The sequence below is a fragment of the Erinaceus europaeus genome, chromosome 1 (assembly GCF_950295315.1).
Source record: "Erinaceus europaeus chromosome 1, mEriEur2.1, whole genome shotgun sequence".
NCBI classification, from domain to species: domain Eukaryota; kingdom Metazoa; phylum Chordata; class Mammalia; order Eulipotyphla; family Erinaceidae; genus Erinaceus; species Erinaceus europaeus.
In genome coordinates this window covers 109,262,323-109,282,927 of record NC_080162.1, presented here as the reverse complement: position 1 = coordinate 109,282,927, position 20,605 = coordinate 109,262,323, and the positions used below count along the sequence as shown (strand labels likewise).

At 44.0% G+C, this 20,605-nt stretch overlaps 1 protein-coding gene across 5 annotated transcripts in view; it reads right to left on the bottom strand.

The window, feature by feature from the left end:
- Positions 1–15,774: 15,774 nt before the first annotated feature.
- ALDH18A1 (aldehyde dehydrogenase 18 family member A1) overlaps positions 15,775–20,605 on the bottom strand; it is a 61,309-nt gene continuing 56,478 nt past the window's right edge. For all 5 annotated transcript variants that reach the window (XM_060193115.1, XM_060193097.1, XM_007533392.3 and 2 more), the window contains exons 16-17: positions 19,247–19,342; positions 15,775–17,190 (exon numbers count right to left, since the gene is read on the bottom strand). In XM_060193115.1, the coding sequence (XP_060049098.1) occupies positions 17,009–17,190; positions 19,247–19,342 (278 nt within the window). In that variant the 3' untranslated portion in view covers positions 15,775–17,008. The remainder of the gene's footprint in view (positions 17,191–19,246; positions 19,343–20,605) is intronic.

Sequence of the window (20,605 nt, the reverse complement as noted above, 5' to 3'; positions counted from 1 at the left end):
TCTTATTTTCAATGTTATTGATTTCTGCCCTAACTTTAGTGATTTCTGTCCTTCTGGTTGCTTTAGGGTTCCTTTGTTCTTCTTCTAGGTCTTTAAATTGTGCAATCAGGCTGTTTATTTGTGCTTTTTCTTGTTTCCTAATGTGTGCTAGTATAGCTATGAACTTCCCTCTCAGTACTGCCTTAGCTGTGTCCCAAATATTTTGATAGCTTGTGTCTTCATTTTCATTGAACTCTGGAAACATTTTGATTTCTTCCTTGATTTCCTCTTTGACCCAGAAGTTGTTAAAGAGTGTACTGTTGAGCTTCCACATTTGGGGACTATTACTAATTTTTTGTTGATTGATAAGTGTTAGTTTAATTCCTTTGGTCTGAGAAGATGATGGGATGATTTCAATGCTCTTGAATTTGCTGATGCTGTCTTTATGGCCTAACATATGGTCTATCCTTGAGAATAACCCATGTGGATTTGAGTAAAATGTGTATTCCAGTTTCTTGGGATGAATGACTCTGAAAAGTGTCCAATAGTTCTAGTTTATCTATCTCCTCATTTAGCTCCCTTCTGTCTTTATTGATTTTCTGCCTGGATGATCTGTCAAGTGGAGAGAGTGGCATGTTGAAGTTCCCTACTATGATTGTGTTGCTGTTAACATATTGCTGTAGCTCTTTCAGTAGATGTTTGATATATTTAGATGGCTTCTCATTGGGTGCATAGATGTTAATAATTGTGAAGTCCTCTTGATTGACTGATCCTCTGAGCATTAAGCAGTGTCCATTCCTATCTTTTTAAATCTTACCTATTTTAAAGTCTATCATGTCAGATATGAGAATAGCTAGCTGTTCCTGCCCTTTTTTGTGGGTCATTGGCTTGTATGATAGTTTTCTTTTTTTTTTTTTAATTTTTTTTTTTTTTAAGAAAGGATTAATTAACAAAACCATAAGGTAGGAGGGGTACAACTTCACACAATTCCCACCACCCAATCTCCATAACCCACCCTCTCCCCTGATAGCTTTCCCATTCTCTATCCCTCTGGGAGCATGGACCCAGGGTCATTGAGGGTTGCAGAAGGTAGAAGGTCTGGCTTCTGTAATTGCTTCCCCGTTGAACATGGGCGTTGACTGGCCGGTCCATACTCCCAGTCTGCCTCTCTCTCTTTCCCTAGCAGGGTGTGTCTCTGGGGAAGCTGAGCTCCAGGACACATTGGTGGGGTCTTCAATCCAGGGAAGCCTGGCCAGCATCCTGGTGGCATCTGGAACCTGGTGATTGAAAAGAGAGTTAACATACGAAGCCAAACAAATTGTTGAGCAATCATGGACCCAAAGCTTGGAATAGTGGAGAGGAAGTGTTAGGGGGGTACTCACTGCAAACTCTAGTGTACTTCTGCTTTCAGGTATATATTTTGCAGTAGTTTATGGATACATGTGAACATAAGCTCTCTCTTACAGAAACTGGTGTATATCTAGGTTATGGGACTTTGTTAGAAAGTGAACCACCTGAGATAAAATTAGAGTGTACTATAAAAGGAAAGGTCTCACCCGAGTAATGAAGCTCAAGGGTTGTCATTCCACACGTGAAGTCTCTGGACACAGTCTGAGGTGAAGCATGTTGAGGTGGCAATCGTTGCGTTGGTTAGGTTGTGATCGGCGGATGCAATATTATTTGGTATGGATTGGGAGACGCATATGGGAAAGTGGGCCCTATCCAAGGGTTCCAGGACTGGGGGAAGTAGGGGCTCTATAGTGGAGATGTGAGGTTCCTGATGTCTTAGGGTTCAAAAAGACAATCGATAGTTAATGTTATCATCACATTATTTGGTAATTGGGTTAACTTTGAAAAGTCCTTTTGTTAGGGTTTGCTGTACAGTATCCAGTATCTTGTATATAGCTGTGCTTTTGGATGCTTCTAATCTACTTGGTCTAGGCTTTTGAGAGAGCCTGCATATCAAATACACAGCCTATATATTAAAAAGATTCAGTTTGTGTTTTGAAAAACTTTGAGACATACAACTGATTTTCCCCCTCTCATATTAATCAACTACTGATTTATATGTCTACATTTTGCTAGGAGTATACATAAACACCATTCCCACCACCAAAAGACTGTGACCCATCCCTCCCACCCCCCACTGGCCCAGGAAGCTGCATGTCTACCCCTCACCACAGGGTTTTTACTTTGGTGCCCTACTTACAATTTTACTTTGGTGCCCTACTTACAATTTTACATTGCTGGTGGGAATGTAAATTGGTACAGCCTCTGTGGAGAGCAGTCTGGAAAACTCTCAGAAGGCTAGACATGGACCTTCCATATGATCCAGTAATTCCTCTCCTGGGGTTGTACCCCAAGGACTCCATAACACCCAACCAAAAAGAGGTATGTACTCCTATGTTCATAGCAGCACAATTCATAATAGCTAAAACCTGGAAGCAACCCAGGTGCCCAACAACAGATGAGTGGCTGAGAAAGCTGTGGTATATATACACAATGGAATACTATGCAGCTATCAAGAACAATGAACCCACCTTCTCTGACCCATCTTGGACAGAGCTAGAAGGAATTATGTTAAGTGAACTAAGTCAGAAAGATAAAGATGAGTATGGGATGATCCCACTCATCAACAGAAGTTGAGTAAGAAGATCTGAAAGGGAACTAAAAGCAGGACCTGTATGATAGTTTTCTATCCTTTCACTTTAAGTCTATATTTCTCCTTTTGAGTTAGGTGGGTTTCCTGTAGACAGTATATTGTTGGGTTGTGTTTTCTGATCCATCTTCCTACTCTTTGTCTCTTAATAGATGAATTCAGGCCATTGACATTTATTGATACAAAAGATTGAAAATAGTTTAATGCCATCCTTGTAGAGTTTTAGAGTGTTCTGATATATGGCCTATTTATGGTGGTCTGATTGTTTATAAGAGATGTTTCAGAACTTCTTTCAGGGCAGGCTTGGTGATAGTTGATTCCTTCAACTGTTGCTTGTCTGAGAAATTTTTGATGCCTCCATCTAGTCTGAATGACAGTCTAGCAGGATATAGTATTTTTGGTTGAAAGCCTTTCTCATTGAGCCCTCGATAGATATCTTGCCATTCTCTACTGGCTTGTATTGTTTGTGTGGAGAAGTCTGCTGCTAATCTTATGGGTTTTCCTCTGTAGATGACTCTTTGTTTTTTCTCTTGCAGCCTTCAGGATCCTTTCTTTATCCTTATTCTTTTCCATTCTGAATATGATGTGTCTTGATGTCTTTAAATCTGGGTTAATTCTGTTTGGGACCCTCTGGGCTTCTTGAATCTTTATGTCTTTGATGTTGTCTAGACTAGAGAAGTTCTCAGCTATTATGGCCTGAAGAATGCTTTCTTCCTCTCCCTCTCTTTCTTCTCTGGTAAGCCAATAATACGTATATTGTTTCTTCTGGAGTCATCCCATAGGACTCTATTGTTGTTTTCTGCATCTCTTAATCTCTTTTTATGATCTCTTACTTTTTTTTTTAGTTGTCTCTAATTCATCCTTGATCTTGCTAATTCTGTCTTCAGCCTCATTGATTCTGTTCTCTCTCCCCTCTCCTGTTTCCTGGAGTTCATCTATTTTTTTTACCCTGTTTTGATACTGTTTTAGCTTGTTCAGCTAGTTGTTTTCTTAGCTCAGCTATTTCAGCTTTCAGCTCTCTAATAACCTTGAGATAATTAGTGTTTTCTTCCAGAGTCTCATTTGTTGTTCCTGTATTTCTGATTACAATTCTTTCAAATTCTTTACTCACTCCTGTGATTATTTCCTTAGCTAGTGTTTGGATGTTGAACTCATTATTTTGTGCTTCACCCTTTGGGGGGCTTTTAGCTGGACTGTTGTCCTGGTTCGTTTCTCCAATATTTCTTCTTGTTGGTTTACCTATTTTATATATTATGTTTTGAGTTCCCTCTCTCAGTACTTTTCAAATTACTGACCACTATTGCCTGGATTGACTTGTATCTAAGTAAGTTAATTAAAGGGTTCACAGTGGTGGAAGTTAACAGTTGTTTCAATAGTATTTTAATCCCTGAGTTGGAGCTCAGTGGTTTAAAAGCCTCTTTCTTTTTCTTCCCTGTAGGCTATGGGAGCCTGAGGGCTTTTAAACTATAAGTAGGCTTCTTAGCTTAATCACTAACTCCTGACCAAGAGATAAAGCAGGGTGTGGCAGAGATAATCCAGTGGTTATGCAAAGAGACTTTCACAGCCCCACCGATACGCCACAGAGGTATATGTCTTCTCCTGAGTTTCCTGGTTAGATCTCTGTCCCCTGGTGTCCCTCCCTGTTGCCACTCCAGGTTCTGAGGGTAGTAGCAATGGAGACTCAGAGTTGCACTTGGTGAGTCTCCTGGGAGTCCTCTCCTCCCTTGAGCTGTCCCCTTGTTGGTGGAACAGACTGGAGGTGGTGTCCCTAGGTTCCTCTCTGTCACCAGCCACATGTGTTTGCACTCACTGGTGATTTGGTGGGTTCCTGTAGTCATTCTAGTCCTGTCTTGTTTCGGTCCCAGGTGGTCTCCTTTGGTATTCCTAGTTGATCCAGGAGAGGAGAGGAGAGGAGATCTGCTGCTGCTCGTAGCCCCACCTCCAGAAGTCAGGACTGCAGGTGTTTCTGTCTCTCCCCTCTTTCCCCTCTCGATTTCTGACTGTCTCTGGCCAACAAATAAATAAAGATAATTTAAAAAGTGCTGTTTTAAAGGAATGGTATGGCAGAAGCAGACCATTTTTGACTCTTGCCCTTTGACTCTTCCTTTCTCAGAACACATATATGATGATGGAAGCTGAATGCTGGTGAATGTTGAAGGACTCAGGGCTCATGCCGCATGGCTGGTTATTCTTTTTCCTTCTTATTTTGCTACTGCAGTTTTTAAGAACCTAATAAATCTGCTGCATTTATAAACCCAAAGAAAAAGTGCCATTATATTTTTTTATTTTTATAACAGAATCAAAAAGAAAGGAAGAGAAAAGGGGGCAAAAGAAAAGAGAGAAAAATGACTACGCGGATCAGTGGATTTGTCACACAAGCACAGAACACCACCAGTAACTCTGGCAGCACACAAAAAACCAAAATAGGTCAAAGCTTCTAAGCAAATAACCTTCATCAGATTATGAAATGGCTTTGCTCTTACACTTGGTGGCTGAGCTTCCTCCAGTGTAATTTCCTATTAATATTTGTTACATAGCTCCTGCCAAGGGGACATCTATATCTCACTCCCTCCTTTCTAGAACTACCCAGGAATTTCACATTTTCTCCAGCTCTTTCAGAACAATTCCGCTTTCTCTCATTCTACCACAAAACCTGAATTACAAAAGCCATCAATAAATGCAAGGGAACAAAGCTGCCATCCAAGAAAACCCACTAGGCTTTAGGGGTAATTGTGGTAAATACTGCCAGTAGGCTGCCCAGTGCTTATGCTTTTTTTTTTTTCTTATGAAGAGGATTCCTATTTTTGTTCCACAGGAATGTGCCCAGCTATAAAGATGTATTTTTTAAATTAAATTTATTATTGGATAGAGGCATACAGAAATTTAGAAGTTTAGTGAAGATATGAGAGGGAGAGAGACATCTACAGCCCTACTTCACCACTGCTGGTGGGGGACCAGAAGCTTGAACCTGGGTCCTTGCATACTTTAGTGTGAGCACTTAACTTGGTGTGCCACTGCCTGGCTGCAAAGATTTATTTTTGAGCCTTCTTTGTAAGCAGAATTGCCTTTGTGCTGCTGGCAGATAACTAGAGCTATGGTTCTCAAAGTGTTTTCCTTCACTGATGGTGGCAACAGCAGCCCCTAGAAGTTTATTAGGATGCAAATTTCTAGTCTGGAGGTTTCTTAGAACATTAGAAACAGACCTACCATGTGAACCAGCGATTTCTCTAAGGTATTGTCCAAAGGAAACAAAAACAGCTATCCAAAGAGACCTGTTTACATCTATATTCACAGCAGCACCATTTGTAACAGCCCAAACTTGGAAGTAACCCAGATGTTCAATGGGTGAGTTGTATTACAACAAAGCAAGGACTCTGGGGATGGAGAGGGAGGGAAGGAGGAAGTGAAGAGGGTGTTGGGGTCCTGGTGCATGATGACAGAAATGGGTCTGCATTGAGGACAAGTGTGTTTTGCAGACACCCATCATGGGGAGATGGGAAATTGTACCCATGTGTCAATGACTGTACTGTAAACTATTAAGTTCCCAATAAAATGATAAAAAAAGAAGGGTCAGGAGGGGGTTCACCTAGTTGAGAACACACATTACCATGCATGAGGACCCAGGCTTGAGCTCCCACCAGCCACCTGCAGAAGGGAAGCTTCATGAGGGGTGAAGCAGGTCTGCAGGTGTCTATCTTTTTCCCTATCTTCCCCTTTCCTCTCATTTTCTCTGTCCTATCCAATAAAAAAAGAGGAAAGAAGGAAAAAAATGGCTACCGCTGGGAGTGGTGGATTTGTTTTGTTGATACAATAACCCTGGTGGCAGGGGAAAAAAAAGAAAAAAGAAAAAGAAAAGAAAAGAAAGCAAGGGGGCAAGGTGGTGGTGCACCTGGTTAAGTGCTCACATTACAGTGTGCAAAGACCCAGGCTTAAGTCCCTGGTCCCTACCTGCAGGGAGAAAGCTTCATGTGTGGTGAAGCAGGGCTGCAGGTGTCTGTCTGTCTTTCTCCTTTTTTATCTTTCCCTCCCCTCTCAGTTTATCTTTGTCTCTATCCAATAATAAATAAACAAATAAGGGAGCTGGACAGTGGCATAACTGGTTAAGCAACCACAGTATTAAGCACAAGGACCCACACACAGGCTCAATTTTGAGGCCCCAACTCCCCACCTGCAGGGGGGACACTTCATAAGTGGTGAAGGAAGTCTACAGCTGTCTCTCTCCATCTTCCCCTCCTCTCTCAATTTCTCTCTGTCCTGTCCAATAAAATGGTTGAAAAATGGCCACTAGGAAAAAAAATGGCCACTAGGAGCAGTAGATTCATAGTGTTGGCACCAAACCCCAGTGAAAACTCTGGAGGCAATAAATAAATACATCTAAAAAAAGGATAAAAAATAATAGAAATGCCCATTTTTGTTTCAGATTTACTGAATCAGCAATTTGTTTACTAACCCTAGAGGTGAAACTGAGAATATGAAATTTGAGGACCGCTGCTATATTGAGAAGAATAGAGCCAGATTTCTGATCAAGCCATGCTGAAAGGACACTGCTAACCCCCTCAGCTAAGCACATAAACCACACCCATTTTTTTCTTAAAATAGTTACAGCTGGGGTTTGTTAGTTGCAACAGGATACCCTCCCCACCCCCCCAATTCCCTGTAAGACTCCCACAGCTGCTAACTCATGGACACTATCCAGAGAGGGCACAAATTACTACCCAGGAATATTTGGTTCTTTGTACATTTGAAAGATAGATATAAGTAGTAACGACATCAATAACATCTGCACCAATAAAAAAAAAGAAGCCTTGATTAGCAGATTGAAAACCTTAGTCAGACAAAATTTTCAGATGATTCATCTAAATATGCAAAAATCCTTGTTTGCTTGGAGATTTAAAAGTGAATTTCCAATTCAGAAGAACATACACACTACATGTATTTTATACCACACTCTATCAAGACACCATAAGTCTCTTGCTTTGCTCCCATCCTCCACAGAGCCAGCCCCCCACTGAGCCCCCCACCCAGCCATCCCAGGTCACCTCACTGTCCAGGCAGAAGATGACATTCCTCTTCATTCATGTCTCCTTTCCCAGACTCAGAACAGGTGTGCTATTGCTCACACCTGTGTCAATAGCAGTGTTCCACTTAAGCCAGGCTTTTAGGTGCTGTGATCGGACTCCTCTGTTCACACCCAGGGATAAGCTCTTGCTGATGAGATGCTGCAGGAGTGGAAAAATATGGCTTCTGAAATGTCTCAGCAGTAACAGAAGAAAATTCTGTTTCCGGGCAAGGGTAGATAACAATGGTCATGCAGAGACTCATGCCTGAGTCTCCACACGAGGTTTAGTTCCCTACACCACCATAAGTCATAACTGAGCAGAGCTCTGCTAAAAAAACAACAAAAAAAACCCCAAAATATATATAAATAAAATATCAATAAAGAAAGAAAATTCTGTTTCCTTGTGGAGTCCAGAGCCAAGCTGACAGCAAATGATGGTTCCTGCATATTGAGTGCTTGCTAGGTGCCAGTGCTGCACTGAGTTATTTGTGGCCACCTACAAGTAGAAGATGTCAACATTCCCATTGAAAATGAAGGCTTGGAGGACCAGGTGGTGGCACACCTGGTTGAGCGCACACATCACAGTGCGCAAGGACCCGGGTTTGCAGGGGAGAGCGAAAGCTTTGTGAATGGTGAAGCAGGGCTGCAGGTGCATTTTAGTCTCTCTCCCTCTCTATTAGCCCCTTCCCTCTCAATTTTCGGCTGTCTCTGTCCAATAAATAAAGATAATTTTAACAAATTAAAAGAGAAAAAGAAATTAAAAATTAAAATAAAAAAAAGAAAATGAAGGCTTGGTGTATTGCACTGAAGTAAAGGACTCTGGGGTAGAGGGGTAGTGTTCAGGTCCTGGAATACAATGGCGGAGGAGGACCTAGGTGGGGGGTTAGAGTGAAGTTATGTGGAAAACTGAGAAATGTTACACATGGACCAAATACATCTTTTACTGTCGACTATAAACCATTAATCCCCAAAAAAGTTTTTAAAGGTTCTTTGTGCCAGTATAATGGATCCCTCTGTGGGCCCCCATCAGATTCGCCCTCAATGTGAATCAACAATGGTAGAAAATTTCCATCTTCTGAAGGGAGGTTGCATAACATACTCTACCTACCACCTGAGGAAGATAGGTACTGAAATTGATGCAACCTGCAACGTTCCTACTCAAGACCACAGAATGTGAGCTCGGACCTACAGGGATGCAGAGGTTACACAGGCTCCTATGCTGAATATGGGCCCCAGATCAAATCAATGAGGTTTATAGTCAACAATATATATTTTAAACTTTTTATCTTTATTTATTTATTTGATAGAAACAGCCAGAAATCAAGAGGGAAGGGGGTGATAGAGAGGGAGAGAGACAGAAAGACACCTGCAACCCTTTTTCACCACTTGTGAAGCTTTCTCTCTGCAGGTGGGGGCCAGGGGCTCAAACCCGGGTCTTTGCGCACTGTCTTTGCACTCAACCAGGTGTGCCACTACCTGTTGTATGCTTTACATTGGGTTCTAGTTCTCCCCCGCCAAGAGAATTAGATCAGTCCAGTTAATTTTGCGGGCCCGCTTGGCCCCGCCCCTAGGGACCCCGCCAGAGTTCCAGAGTTCGAGAGTTGGAGAGAGAGTTCGGAGAGTGCCAGAGTTGGAGAGTTCCTGGGTTCCTGAGTTCCAGAGGAAGAGGGAGTGCTTGTGCCGCCGCAAAGAGACAGCAGAGTTCTGTTTGGTGATTAGTTGGTCTTAGTTTATGAATCGTTGTTCCTGAATAAAGAAATACAGCTTCCCTGCCCAGCCTTTGTCTCCGTGTCTCTGTTATCCGCCCGTGAAGCTAGCCAACCCGGCAAGAGCCGCTGAAATTTTAACAACAAATGGCGCCCACGTGGACCAGACCTGCGCATCTCTCAGATAAGTAAAGACAATTTGGCTACCTATGCACTATGGCCTTGTCTTCCGCTTGTGAAGAGATCTCCAAAGGCCTCTGCTCTTTCTTCACGAGACTGTTTTGCTGTTTCTGGAACATTTATCTCTGGACCACTCTGTGGTTTCCACTCGCTCGGGCGAACTCAGAACAGCCAGCGGGCGGGAGGCGAGGCGCGGAGCTGCTGTTTCCACTTGGTTAAACAGCCAGCCAGCCGGCTGTGCCCAGACAACCCCGCGCACCGCGCCCACAGCCCCGCAGCCCGCAGGAGGCTGACGCCAGCCCGCAGGAGCCCAATGCCACCACACAAGAGCCCAATGCCAACACGCTAAAGCCCGATGCCAACACGCTGGAGCCCGACGCCAGCACGCTGGAGCCTGATGCCAACACGCTGGAGCCGATGCCAACACACAAGAGCCCGAGGCCAGCCCACAGGAGCCGGCTCTCCACGCGTGGCGCAGGGCACTGGATGCGTGATCCCTCCATGCTGCTCGGCCACTGCGAACAGGGCAGCAGACATGGCAGGGCCATGGGGCAGGGCCGTGGTGGCCTATCATGGCCGCCACCCCTGGGCACCTAGGCCCACTCCTTCTACAATGCTGGCCCGCCTGCCCTCTTGCTATAAATTCTGGAACAATCCCGGGCCTCCCGGACACCCGGGCTCCCTGCCGAAACTGGGCACACGAGATCTCCAGCTGCTGGTCCGGTCTGAAGGCAAACAAGCTGGAGTACGCAGAGATTTGTGCAGAGATCGCAACCTGCAATTCCTAGAAGTGAAGCTGCGCGGGAAGCCACCTCCGGATGGTGAACCCTCCCCCCCCCAACAACTAAGACAGTACAGATTTAAATTCGTGTTCAAAATGACATGTCTTCGTAACAAAGGTTTCTCTCCTTGTGTATTAATGACCATGTTTATGTGTATGTTTAAAGTTTGGTAAACAGTAACTTTAAGGCTAAATTCTTACTAAACAAAGTTAAATGAAAAAGCTTTTCAACGTAATTCTCATAAAGATAAAATTAACTTACATTTAAAGTCTAAGGTAAAAATTAGTTAACAAGCAATATATTTTAACTAAGTTGGTCTAAACAAAAGGTTAAATAGACTTGTTGATATGTAAAACTCTCCATTACCTTCTCTATTAGAAATGGTAGATCGCACAATGGCTATGCTAATTATTCTCATGCCTGAGGTTTCCTCTCCTGCCCACAACTAGGGTGTGTCTCCATCTTGAATGGGTGTAACAAAAGGTTAAAAGACGTTGTTGATATGTAAAAGTCTCAAATTCCTTCTCTATTAGAAATATGCTAATAACAAGTTTTGTTTCATAGTAAGTAAATTGCAGCCAGCTGCCTTTGGGACTCTAGGCCATTCCCCACCCCCATACAAATGTCCGTCGAGACAGGTACGCCCCCCAGAGGCAAGAAATGTTTTTTTAAGCTGATAAAGTTTAGCCCACAGAGGCAGATATGGCCCCCTCAGGCCTTGATACTATAGTCATTTAGTTAAAAATAAAAGGGGGAATTGTTGTATGCTTTACATTGGGTTCTAGTTCTCCCCCGCCAAGAGAATTAGATCAGTCCAGTTAATTTTGCGGGCCCGCTTGGCCCCGCCCCTAGGGACCCCGCCAGAGTTCCAGAGTTCGAGAGTTGGAGAGAGAGTTCGGAGAGTGCCAGAGTTGGAGAGTTCCTGGGTTCCTGAGTTCCAGAGGAAGAGGGAGTGCTTGTGCCACCGCAAAGAGACAGCAGAGTTCTGTTTGGTGATTAGTTGGTCTTAGTTTATGAATCGTTGTTCCTGAATAAAGAAATACAGCTTCCCTGCCCAGCCGTTGTCTCCGTGTCTCTGTTACCCGCCCGTGAAGCTAGCCTGGCCGGCTAGAGCATACGAATTTTAACAACAACTACCACTACCCGGCCCCAACAGTCAACAATATCTATACACTTTTCCCATATTTGGGAGCTACTCTCTTCCCTCTTTCAGCTTTCTAGCCCTTTTTCCAGCCATGACATCATCTCCACAGACAATAACCTGGGTCCACCTACATATCAGATGTCAGGCACAGGCAAAAACTAGTAAAGTCATGGGTCCCTTGGAATATACCTAAAATAGACCTACTAGCTTTTTCCAAAACAGAGACCCCAAATCTTCGTCTGCAATATTCTTGTCTTTAGGTTCATGATTAGTCTGTTCATGATTAGTTTGTTCTGCTTTATATGTTAACTCATTTTCAGCCACCAGGTTCCAGTTGCTACCATGATGCCAACCAGATTTCCCTGGGCAGATGACCCCATCAAATGTGTCCTGGAACCCTGCTACCCCAGGGCCCTGCTCCACTAGGGAAAGAGAGAGGCAAGCTGGGAGTATGGATCAACCTGCCAATGCCCATGTTCAGCAGGGAAGCAATTACAGAAGCCAGACCTTCCACCTTCTGCACCACATAATGATCCTGGGTCCATACTCCCAGAGGGATAAAGAATAGGAAAGCTATCAGGGGAGGGGATAGGATACGGAGTTCTGGTGGTGGGAATTGTGTGGAGTTGTACCCCTCTTAGCCTATGGTCTTGTCAGTGCTTTCATTTTGTAAATGAAAATTATTAAAAAAAATTTTTGTTCAAAAAAAAGAAAGAAAATGAAGGCTCACAGAAGCAACTTGCCCAAAGTGACTTACTAAGTGGCCAAGGAAGGCTGGGCAGTGTAGAATACACATGCTACAGTGCACAAGGACCCAGATTCAAACCCCAGGTCCCCACCTGGAAGGGGGAAGCTTCACAAATGGTGAAGCAGGGCTTAAGGTCTCTCTCCACCCTCCCCAACCTCTGCACTCTACCCTGTAAAAAAAAAATTGTGTGTGGGGGTAAACAGCATAATAGTTACACAAGAGTCTCTCATGCCTGATGCTCCGAAATCCCAGGTTCAATCCCCCACACTACCATAAACCAGAGCTAAGCAGTGCTCCAGTAAAAAAAAGAAGAAAAAAATTTGTGGCAGAGCAGACTTGAACCCAGGTATTTTTTAAAAAATTTAAAAAATATTTTATTTTATTTATTTATTCCCTTTTGTTGCCCTTGTTTTATTGTTGTAGTTATTATTGTTGTTGTCGTTGTTGGATAGGACAGAGAGAAATGGAGAGAGGAGGGAAAGACAGAGAGGAGGAGAGAAAGATAGACACCTGCAGACCTGCTTCACCGACTGTGAAGCGACTCCCCTGCAGGTGGGGAGCCGGGATTTGAACCAGGATCCTTATGCTGGTCCTTGTGCTTTGCGCCACCTGCGCTTAACCCACTGCACTATAGCCCGACTCCCTGAACCCAGGTATTTTATCCAGGTTTTATTTTTGTTTTAGATGAAAGAGCTACCTCACACAAAAAGTGAAATTGTTGACTCCAATGGGGTGGATTTCAGGCATGCATAGAACTACATGGGCAAAATCTGTATCTCCGCTGACACCCTTTCCTCTATGTTCGAGACAACTTACACAGATATTGTAGGAAGGATACATTCTATCAGCTTTAGACAAACTTGAGACCCAGAGCTTTTAACTCCAGGAGTCATAACCATTTGACCAAGTTTAAATCATATGCCTATAGCTGGGGAGACAGCAAAATGGTTATGTAGAAGACCATCCTGCCTGAGACTTTGGGTTCCAAGATTCAATCCTCAGCACCACCATAAACCAGAGGTGATCAGTGCTCATCTCTGTCTCTCTCTTTCTCTCTCTCTACATGAACTTAAGAGTATGGGGACACAGAACTTCAGTGGTGGGAGCAGTCACTATACCCCTGTAATCTAGTGTTGTAAACCATTATTAAATCACTAATAGAAAAGTAAGAAGAAGCATACATCATATGCCCTGAAATACTCACTGAAAGAGGGGGTCCAAGGAATGTGACTACAACTGAAAATACTGTAGTCTGGGGAGGTCAGCCTGTGAATTCTAGGGACTGAACAGAATTACTGCAAATAGATGATGATCCCATAAAACAAGAGCAAATGACACCTGTGATAGTACAGTCCTTAGCTGTCCACTTTCCCCTTCATCTGAATAATTTTGTAAAAGTCCTTGATGTGCATGCATATTCTATCACTGGAAATTCTGACTGCAAGTAGCAGATAGCCAAATCCCAAATAACCTTGTCTTTATGAATAAGAACATGCCTTAACTTACCTATCTCCTCATTTTTGTGTGTGTCTGAGGTAAACAGGAGCTTCACAGCTATTTGGTTCAGAGACTTGTGCTGTTAGAAATAAGTGGCCTGGGGGCCGGATGGTAGCACAGCCGGGTGGTTGTGCAACAGGTTAAGTGCACATGGCGTGAAATGCAAGGACCAGCCCAAGGATCCCGGTTTGAGCCCCTGGCTCTTCACCAGCAGGGGGGTCGCTTCACAAGTGGTGAAAAAGATCTGCAGGTGCCTATCTTTCTCTCTCCTTCTCTGTCTTCCCCATCTCTCTCAATTTCTCGCTATTCTATCCAGAAATAACAATGGAAAAAATGGCCACAGAAGCAATTGATTCATAGTGCAGGTACTGAGCCCCAGCGATAACCCTTGAGGCAAAAAAAAAAAAAGAAAAAAAGAAAAAAAAATTAGTGGCTTGGACTGCATAGTAGGGTGGGATCTGAGGAGGATTTCTAATTGAGGAATCCCCTTCCCATAGTGAGGACAAGCCAGTAAATATCGGAACTGCCTGGGTTGGGGGTACTTTTTTTTTTAATTAAGTTTTTATTTATTTATTTATTTTCCTTTTTGTTGCCCTTGTTGTTTAACATTGTTGTGGTTATTAATGTCGTTGTTGTTGGATAGGACAGAGAGAAATGGAGAGAGGAAGGGAAGACAGAGAGGAGGAGAGAAAGACAGACACCTGCAGACCTGCTTCACTGCTTGTGAAGCGACTCCCCTGCAGGTGGGGAGCCGGGGCTCGAACTGGGATCCTTACGCAGGTGCTGGTGATTTGTGCCACATCCGCTTAACCCGCTGCGCCACCGCCCGACTCCCGGGGTTGGGGGTACTTATGAGGCTACGGCTGCCTCTGGGCTGTCTTTTGGGGAATCTCTACTTTGGGTAGAAAAAGAGAGAAAGCTGATGGCCTGGGTTCTCTGCAGACATGAACTAAGGCTGTGGTTCCAGCATCGGGAAGTGACATTGCTGCTTAATGAGCTTTACCCCATTCCTAGTCCTTGCCCCAAGGACTGTTGGAGGTGACTCTACCAGTGTCATCTAGCCAGGAGGCTACTTAACTGTTAACCCATGAAACTTCTGCCCCCACATTTAGTGCATTCATTGCTCCTCAGACTTGTTTTTCCTCCCCACCTCTCAAATTTACTTGTACCAGTTCCCTGCCTGAAGTCTCTCTTCTCTACTTACTCATACAACTTGTCTTTCTCAGGGTCAGGATCCGAGCCTGTTCCCGAGTCCCAGGTTCCTTGAGTCATTTCTATTTTAGGCTTCAGGGGCCATATGATGTTTAGTTGGGAGTGGACTGTGGCATTTGCCATACAGTTTCAGGCAGGACTTTGTTTACTGCCTTTTCAGGCAAGCTATGTGATAATTCCCCATCTATAGGACAGAGCAGAGACTACGTGTCCTTAAGAGTTTGGAACTAGTCTGGGAACATGTTCTGCATGACCCTATAATTCTTGTGCTCATAAACTATCCTCAGAAGATAAGAAAAAGCATGCTAGCAAGTGCTTACTTCCTTGGGAAGGCCCCCATGAGACAAGAAACATTTGAGTGCAGACTGACAGGCACCAGAGGCCCCAAGAACAGAAGCCAGATACAAGGACGAAGGAGGAAGGATTAGAGCCATTAGTGAGAGAGGTGATCCAGAAGCAAGGGGAACACAGGAGGCTCATCGGAAGTGAGTAAAACTAGGAATACGCCCATCCAAGTGGACACGGCTCAATGGCAGCAAACTTGTGAAGAACATACTTTGACTTCAGACCATCACTATGCTTGTTCAGTCCTTTAGTCTCTGGGGCTCACTCTCCTGTTTTCCTCACCTCTCTCCCAGCCTGAATCCCAGCCCGGGTCACTTCCACCAACACTGCTGAGGCAGAGACTGCTGTCTCCCCATTGTGTCTAGACAAGACACAATGTGTAAAAGTCAGGGTTGTGAGGGACCCAAGAGTGGGAAATGGCAGAGATCAGCAACACGTGACGTAGAAAAATTCAATCACACGCTCAAGGTTTTTCTAAGAACTTTATTTCTCAAAAAAGGGGAGGGAAGAATCCAAAGTATTAAAATAACCCTCTAGTTTTTATTTTGGAGGGAAAGGAAAAGATGACAAAATAATTCATATAAAAATTTCAAGCATAATAGCAGTAGATACTTTATCCTGAAACTCTATCTGCTGTCTCTAGCTCCTGGTTCCAGCTGTATCAGGGGTTAAGACTGCATCTCCTGAATCCAGACGGGGGTGTGCACCTTAACACTCATTCACGTCACAAATAAATACAAAAGGCTGATCTCTTTTTAAAAAATTTTTTATATTTATTTTATTTTCCCTTTTGTTGCCTTTGCTTTTCATTGTTGTTGTAGTTATTATTGTTGTTGTTATTGTACAGGACAGAGAGAAATGGAGAGAGGAGGGGAAGACAGAGAAGGGGAGAGAAAGATAGACAAGAAAAGAAAGATAGTCTGAAAGATAGTCTGTGAAGGAACTATTTTATAGGTAGGGAGCCGGAGGCTCGAACCGGGATCCTTATGCCAGTCCTTGCTGTTTGCACCACGTGCGCTTAATCTGCTGCGCTACCACCCGACTCCCATGGCTGATCTTCTGAGTGAAGATGATTTAGTTCATCTTTGTGATTAATTCTGATAATAAATAAAAAAAAAAACTAAAGGAAGAGTTACCTCTCTTTTGATATTCCAAATCTTTCTTTTTTCAAGGTGAATGGGAGGGTAGAAGAAGAAAATGAAATGTGGAGAGATTTATCAGGTTAGCCTAGGACCAACAAAGTGTTGTGGGAGGCGTCACCTCATTGAGGTGATAAAGAGGTAAGAAGCAGTGATGACTTTCCCACCGCCCTACCCTGCCCTTCGGATGGAGGGGCTGCACTCTCCTATCACTGAAGGGAACTGGACTATGTGAAACAAAGTCCCTAGTTATAGCAAGAAAGTATAATTCCTGTCCTTAGCAGTTATTTTCTAACTTAAAAAAAGATGATTGATGATGAGGAGGAGGAGGCAAAGGGGAAGGAGGAAAAGAAGAAAGAAAAAGCCTAGCTAGATTATGCACATTTGCAAATGACCGATGTTGCCAAACTGTAACCTGAAGCATCTGGTGCACTTTCCAACAGACAGACCCTTCCAGGAAGTGGGAAACAAGATGTGGCTGATCCCCTGAGATTCTTAAGTTTAACTGGGAGGATCTCTTGGAATCTTCCACGGTTTCTCCTGGCTCTCCACAGAATCTCAGTTGGTGTTTCTTTGAGGAATGGGGAGGTTCTCATGAAGGTATTTTAAACTTCCATGCTCTGAGAAATCTGAGACCACATGGTCCTGACCTCGTAGCAGCCACTTTGTAGTAAGAAGTCCCTCGAGTCCTACTGGTCCTCGGGCATGGATTCGGGAAGTACTGATTCCCACTTCGGCTCCTGTGAAGAAACATGGTTGAGGAAGTGGCTTCCCAGCTTCTGCCCCAGGTCCACTCACCAGATTCACGTCTCTTCCATTTCCTCACTTGGTACTTGGTTCTTCTAGCCCTCCCTACTTCTGAGCCATCCTTCCCAGGCCAGCTTGACTTCCAGTATACCCATAAATATATTCTCAATTCAGTATACATTTCTTTTTTTTTGCCTCTGGGACTCAGTGCCGGCACTACAAATCCACTGCTCCTGGAGGCCATCTTTTCCATTTTATTGAATAGAATAGAAAGAAATTGAAAGAGGATAGGGGAGACAGAGAGGGAGAGAGATAGACACCTGAAGACCAGCTTTGTAGCTTGTGAAGTGTCCCCTTGCAGGTGGGGAATCGGGGCTTGAACCTGGATCCTTGCATAGGCCCTTGTGCTTTGTACTATGTGCACTTAATTGGATGCACCACTGCCCGGCCCTAGTGAGCCATGTTCTTAATGAAGCACAGTGTTTGATTCTCTCTTTTACACTATCCCCAGTGCATTTGGACAATACCAGAAGTGGCATCTGTGAAATCTGTTTCTTTCTTTCCTTTTTTTTAAAAAATTTTTTTCAAAGCATTTATTTATTTATTTATTTATTTCCTTTTGTTGCCCTTGTTGTTTTTATTGTCTTAGTTAATATTGCTATTGATGTCATTCATTGTTGGATAGGACAGAGAGGAATGGAGAGAGGAGGAGAAGAAGAGAGGGGGAGAGAAAGATAGACACCTGCAGACCTGCTTTGCCACCTGTGAAGCGATTCCCCTGCAGGTGGGAGTTGGGGGCTCGAACCAGGATCCTTACACTGGTCCTTGCACTTTGTGACATGTGTGCTTAACCTGCTGTGCTACTGCCCAGGCCTCAGGCCCAGAATTCTTAGCACATAAACACTTAACTGACAGGTACTGAATCCACAAAAGTCTATGTTTGTTTCCCTGTCTTGTTCCAGGCTTAGATGCAGTGCACTGGGTTTGGCTCCTGTGGTCTAGCTGTGTTCTGCAGTATTTGAGGTGGTGGTGGAAGGTGTTTCTCTTTTAAATCACAACTTTACTGAGTACACACTATATGCCAGGCACTGTGGTGTGCTCTGGAGATGAATGCCACATAGCCAATACAAGACCCTTTTTGTGGAGGTTATATTCTGAGTGGACGATAGATTTTTATTGCTAATTAGCTGAGGGGAGAGAAGGGTATCTTTCTGAGGTATTCTACCTCAAAGTTTGCTGTTGCACCTCTGGACTTTTGGTGTGGATACTTGAGCCCAGCAATAATTACTAACATCTTATGTCCTATCATCTTGGGAATTCTTAGCTCTGAGGCAACCTGGTTGTGTCTCTCTGAAGAAATTAAGTCCATGACAGGGCTCAGGGGACCTTGGCATATGCAACTGTGACAACCCATGCATGAAGGCATGTCGTGGTCTGCCTATGTGGCAGTGTAGGCAACTCGGACTTTGAACGTTCACAGGTTTGGGTGAGAATTGCAGGTGCACAATAGCAGACAAGTAACCTGACTTCTTTGAGTCTCAGTTTGCCAGATCACGATAAAGGAAAAACAAGTACCTGCCTACTTGCATGTGAAATGCCTAAGCATAGTACATTTACCAGGTCATGGTAGTGGCAATCCTTTTTTTTTTTTTTTTTTTTTTTGGCCTCTAGGGTTATCGCTGGGGTTCAGTGCCTGCACTACAAATCCACTGCTCCTGGCAGCCATTAAATCCATTTTATTGGATAAGACAGAGAGAAATTAAGAAAGGAGGGGGAGACAGAGAGGGAGAGAGAAAGACAGACATCTGCAGACCTGCTTCACTGCTTGTGCAGCATCCCCCCTGCAGGTGAGAAGCCAGAGGCTTGAACCCAGATCCTTGTGCGGGTCCCTGCACTTAGTACAGTGCGCTCTGCCCGGCCCCCGATAGCTGCAATTCTTTTCTCTCATAAGCCCACCTCCCAGTTCTTCTCACCAGGCATGTGAATATAAAGATTTGTCTCTGCTGTATTCTCTATATTTCTTTCCCCCCAGACTGAGGTCTTTCTTACCCAGTCCAAAGCGGTAACCATCTGAGAAGCGAGTGCTGGCATTCCAGAACACACAGGCACTGTCCACGTGCTGGAGGAAGAATTCTGCTGTTTTTTCTGCAGCACAAAAAAAAAAAGACACTGAGTCAGGAAGACCCACAAGTCACTGAGTCAATGAGTGGGTTAAGATCCAGACCCTCAAAGGACTTGCCCATGTGTTAAAATGCAGACTTGGGGGCAGAAGGTCAAGCAGCTTCACCCCATCACTGCTTTTCTACATCACTGCTGTGGAAAAGAGTGGACTGGAACCTAGAGCTCTCACTGCAGATAAACCCTCAGTGCTGTGATGTCCTGGCTACATACTATTCATAGGTTCTGGGGCCAAAATGCACACATCTGAACTCTTATCTTCACACGCTACCTGGGTGACCCTGAGTAGATTTCTGAACTTCTCTGTACCTGAGGGAAATGGAGACTGGTGTCATCTAGCTTGTAGGATTGTGGAGTGAGTAGAATGAGCTGACTTCCACATAGCACCTACCTCAGAGCCTAGGACACAGTGAATATTAACTGTTCCTGTTGGGGGTGTTGATTCTGTTCTCCAATAAAATGACTGTAAATTCTTGGGGGTGGGGTGGGGAGAAGGCATACTGGCTTCCTTAACCATTGAGCTTCCAGGTCTGATACCTATTTACTAAATGTGTCTCAATATATACCTATGGAATGAATGAATGTGGAGAATTGTTTCTGTACTTAAAAACTCCTGGGCCCTGGTTTCCTCTGCTGTAAAAGGGCTTTATTTTAACAACCTGGGAAAACTATAAATGAAGTGATAATGGTTCTGATATGGAGTTATTATTATTATTTATTATTATTATTTTAATCAGAGTACTGCTCAGCTCTGGTTTATGGTGGTGGTGTGTGGGGGGGGCAGGACTGAACCTGAGACTTTGAAGCCTCAGACTTGAATTCTTTTTGCATAACCATTATGCTATCTACCCCCACCCCCGCCAGAAGTCATCTTTAAAGCAAAGCTTGTTGTTTTCGCCGGGCTGGCTTCACGGGCGGGTAACAGATGACCCGGGACTCATGGCTGGGTTGTACGCAATATCTCTCTATTCATGCAGGACGCAGCTCAATCTATACCAAGCTAAGCTAAACTAAACTAACTACAAACAATCTTGTCTTTATAAATATACTAGCCCAGTAGGGTGGGAACAGGATGCGACGCAGAGAGGGTGGAGAGAAAAGTGACTGGTGAAAATCAGAGTGTGACAAGGAGAAGGAGCAGAGCAAAAACATATCATGAACCAGTGGGGATTGAACCAATGCCCTGCAGTGGTTATGTAAATAGAATACAGTGGTTATGTAAATAGAATA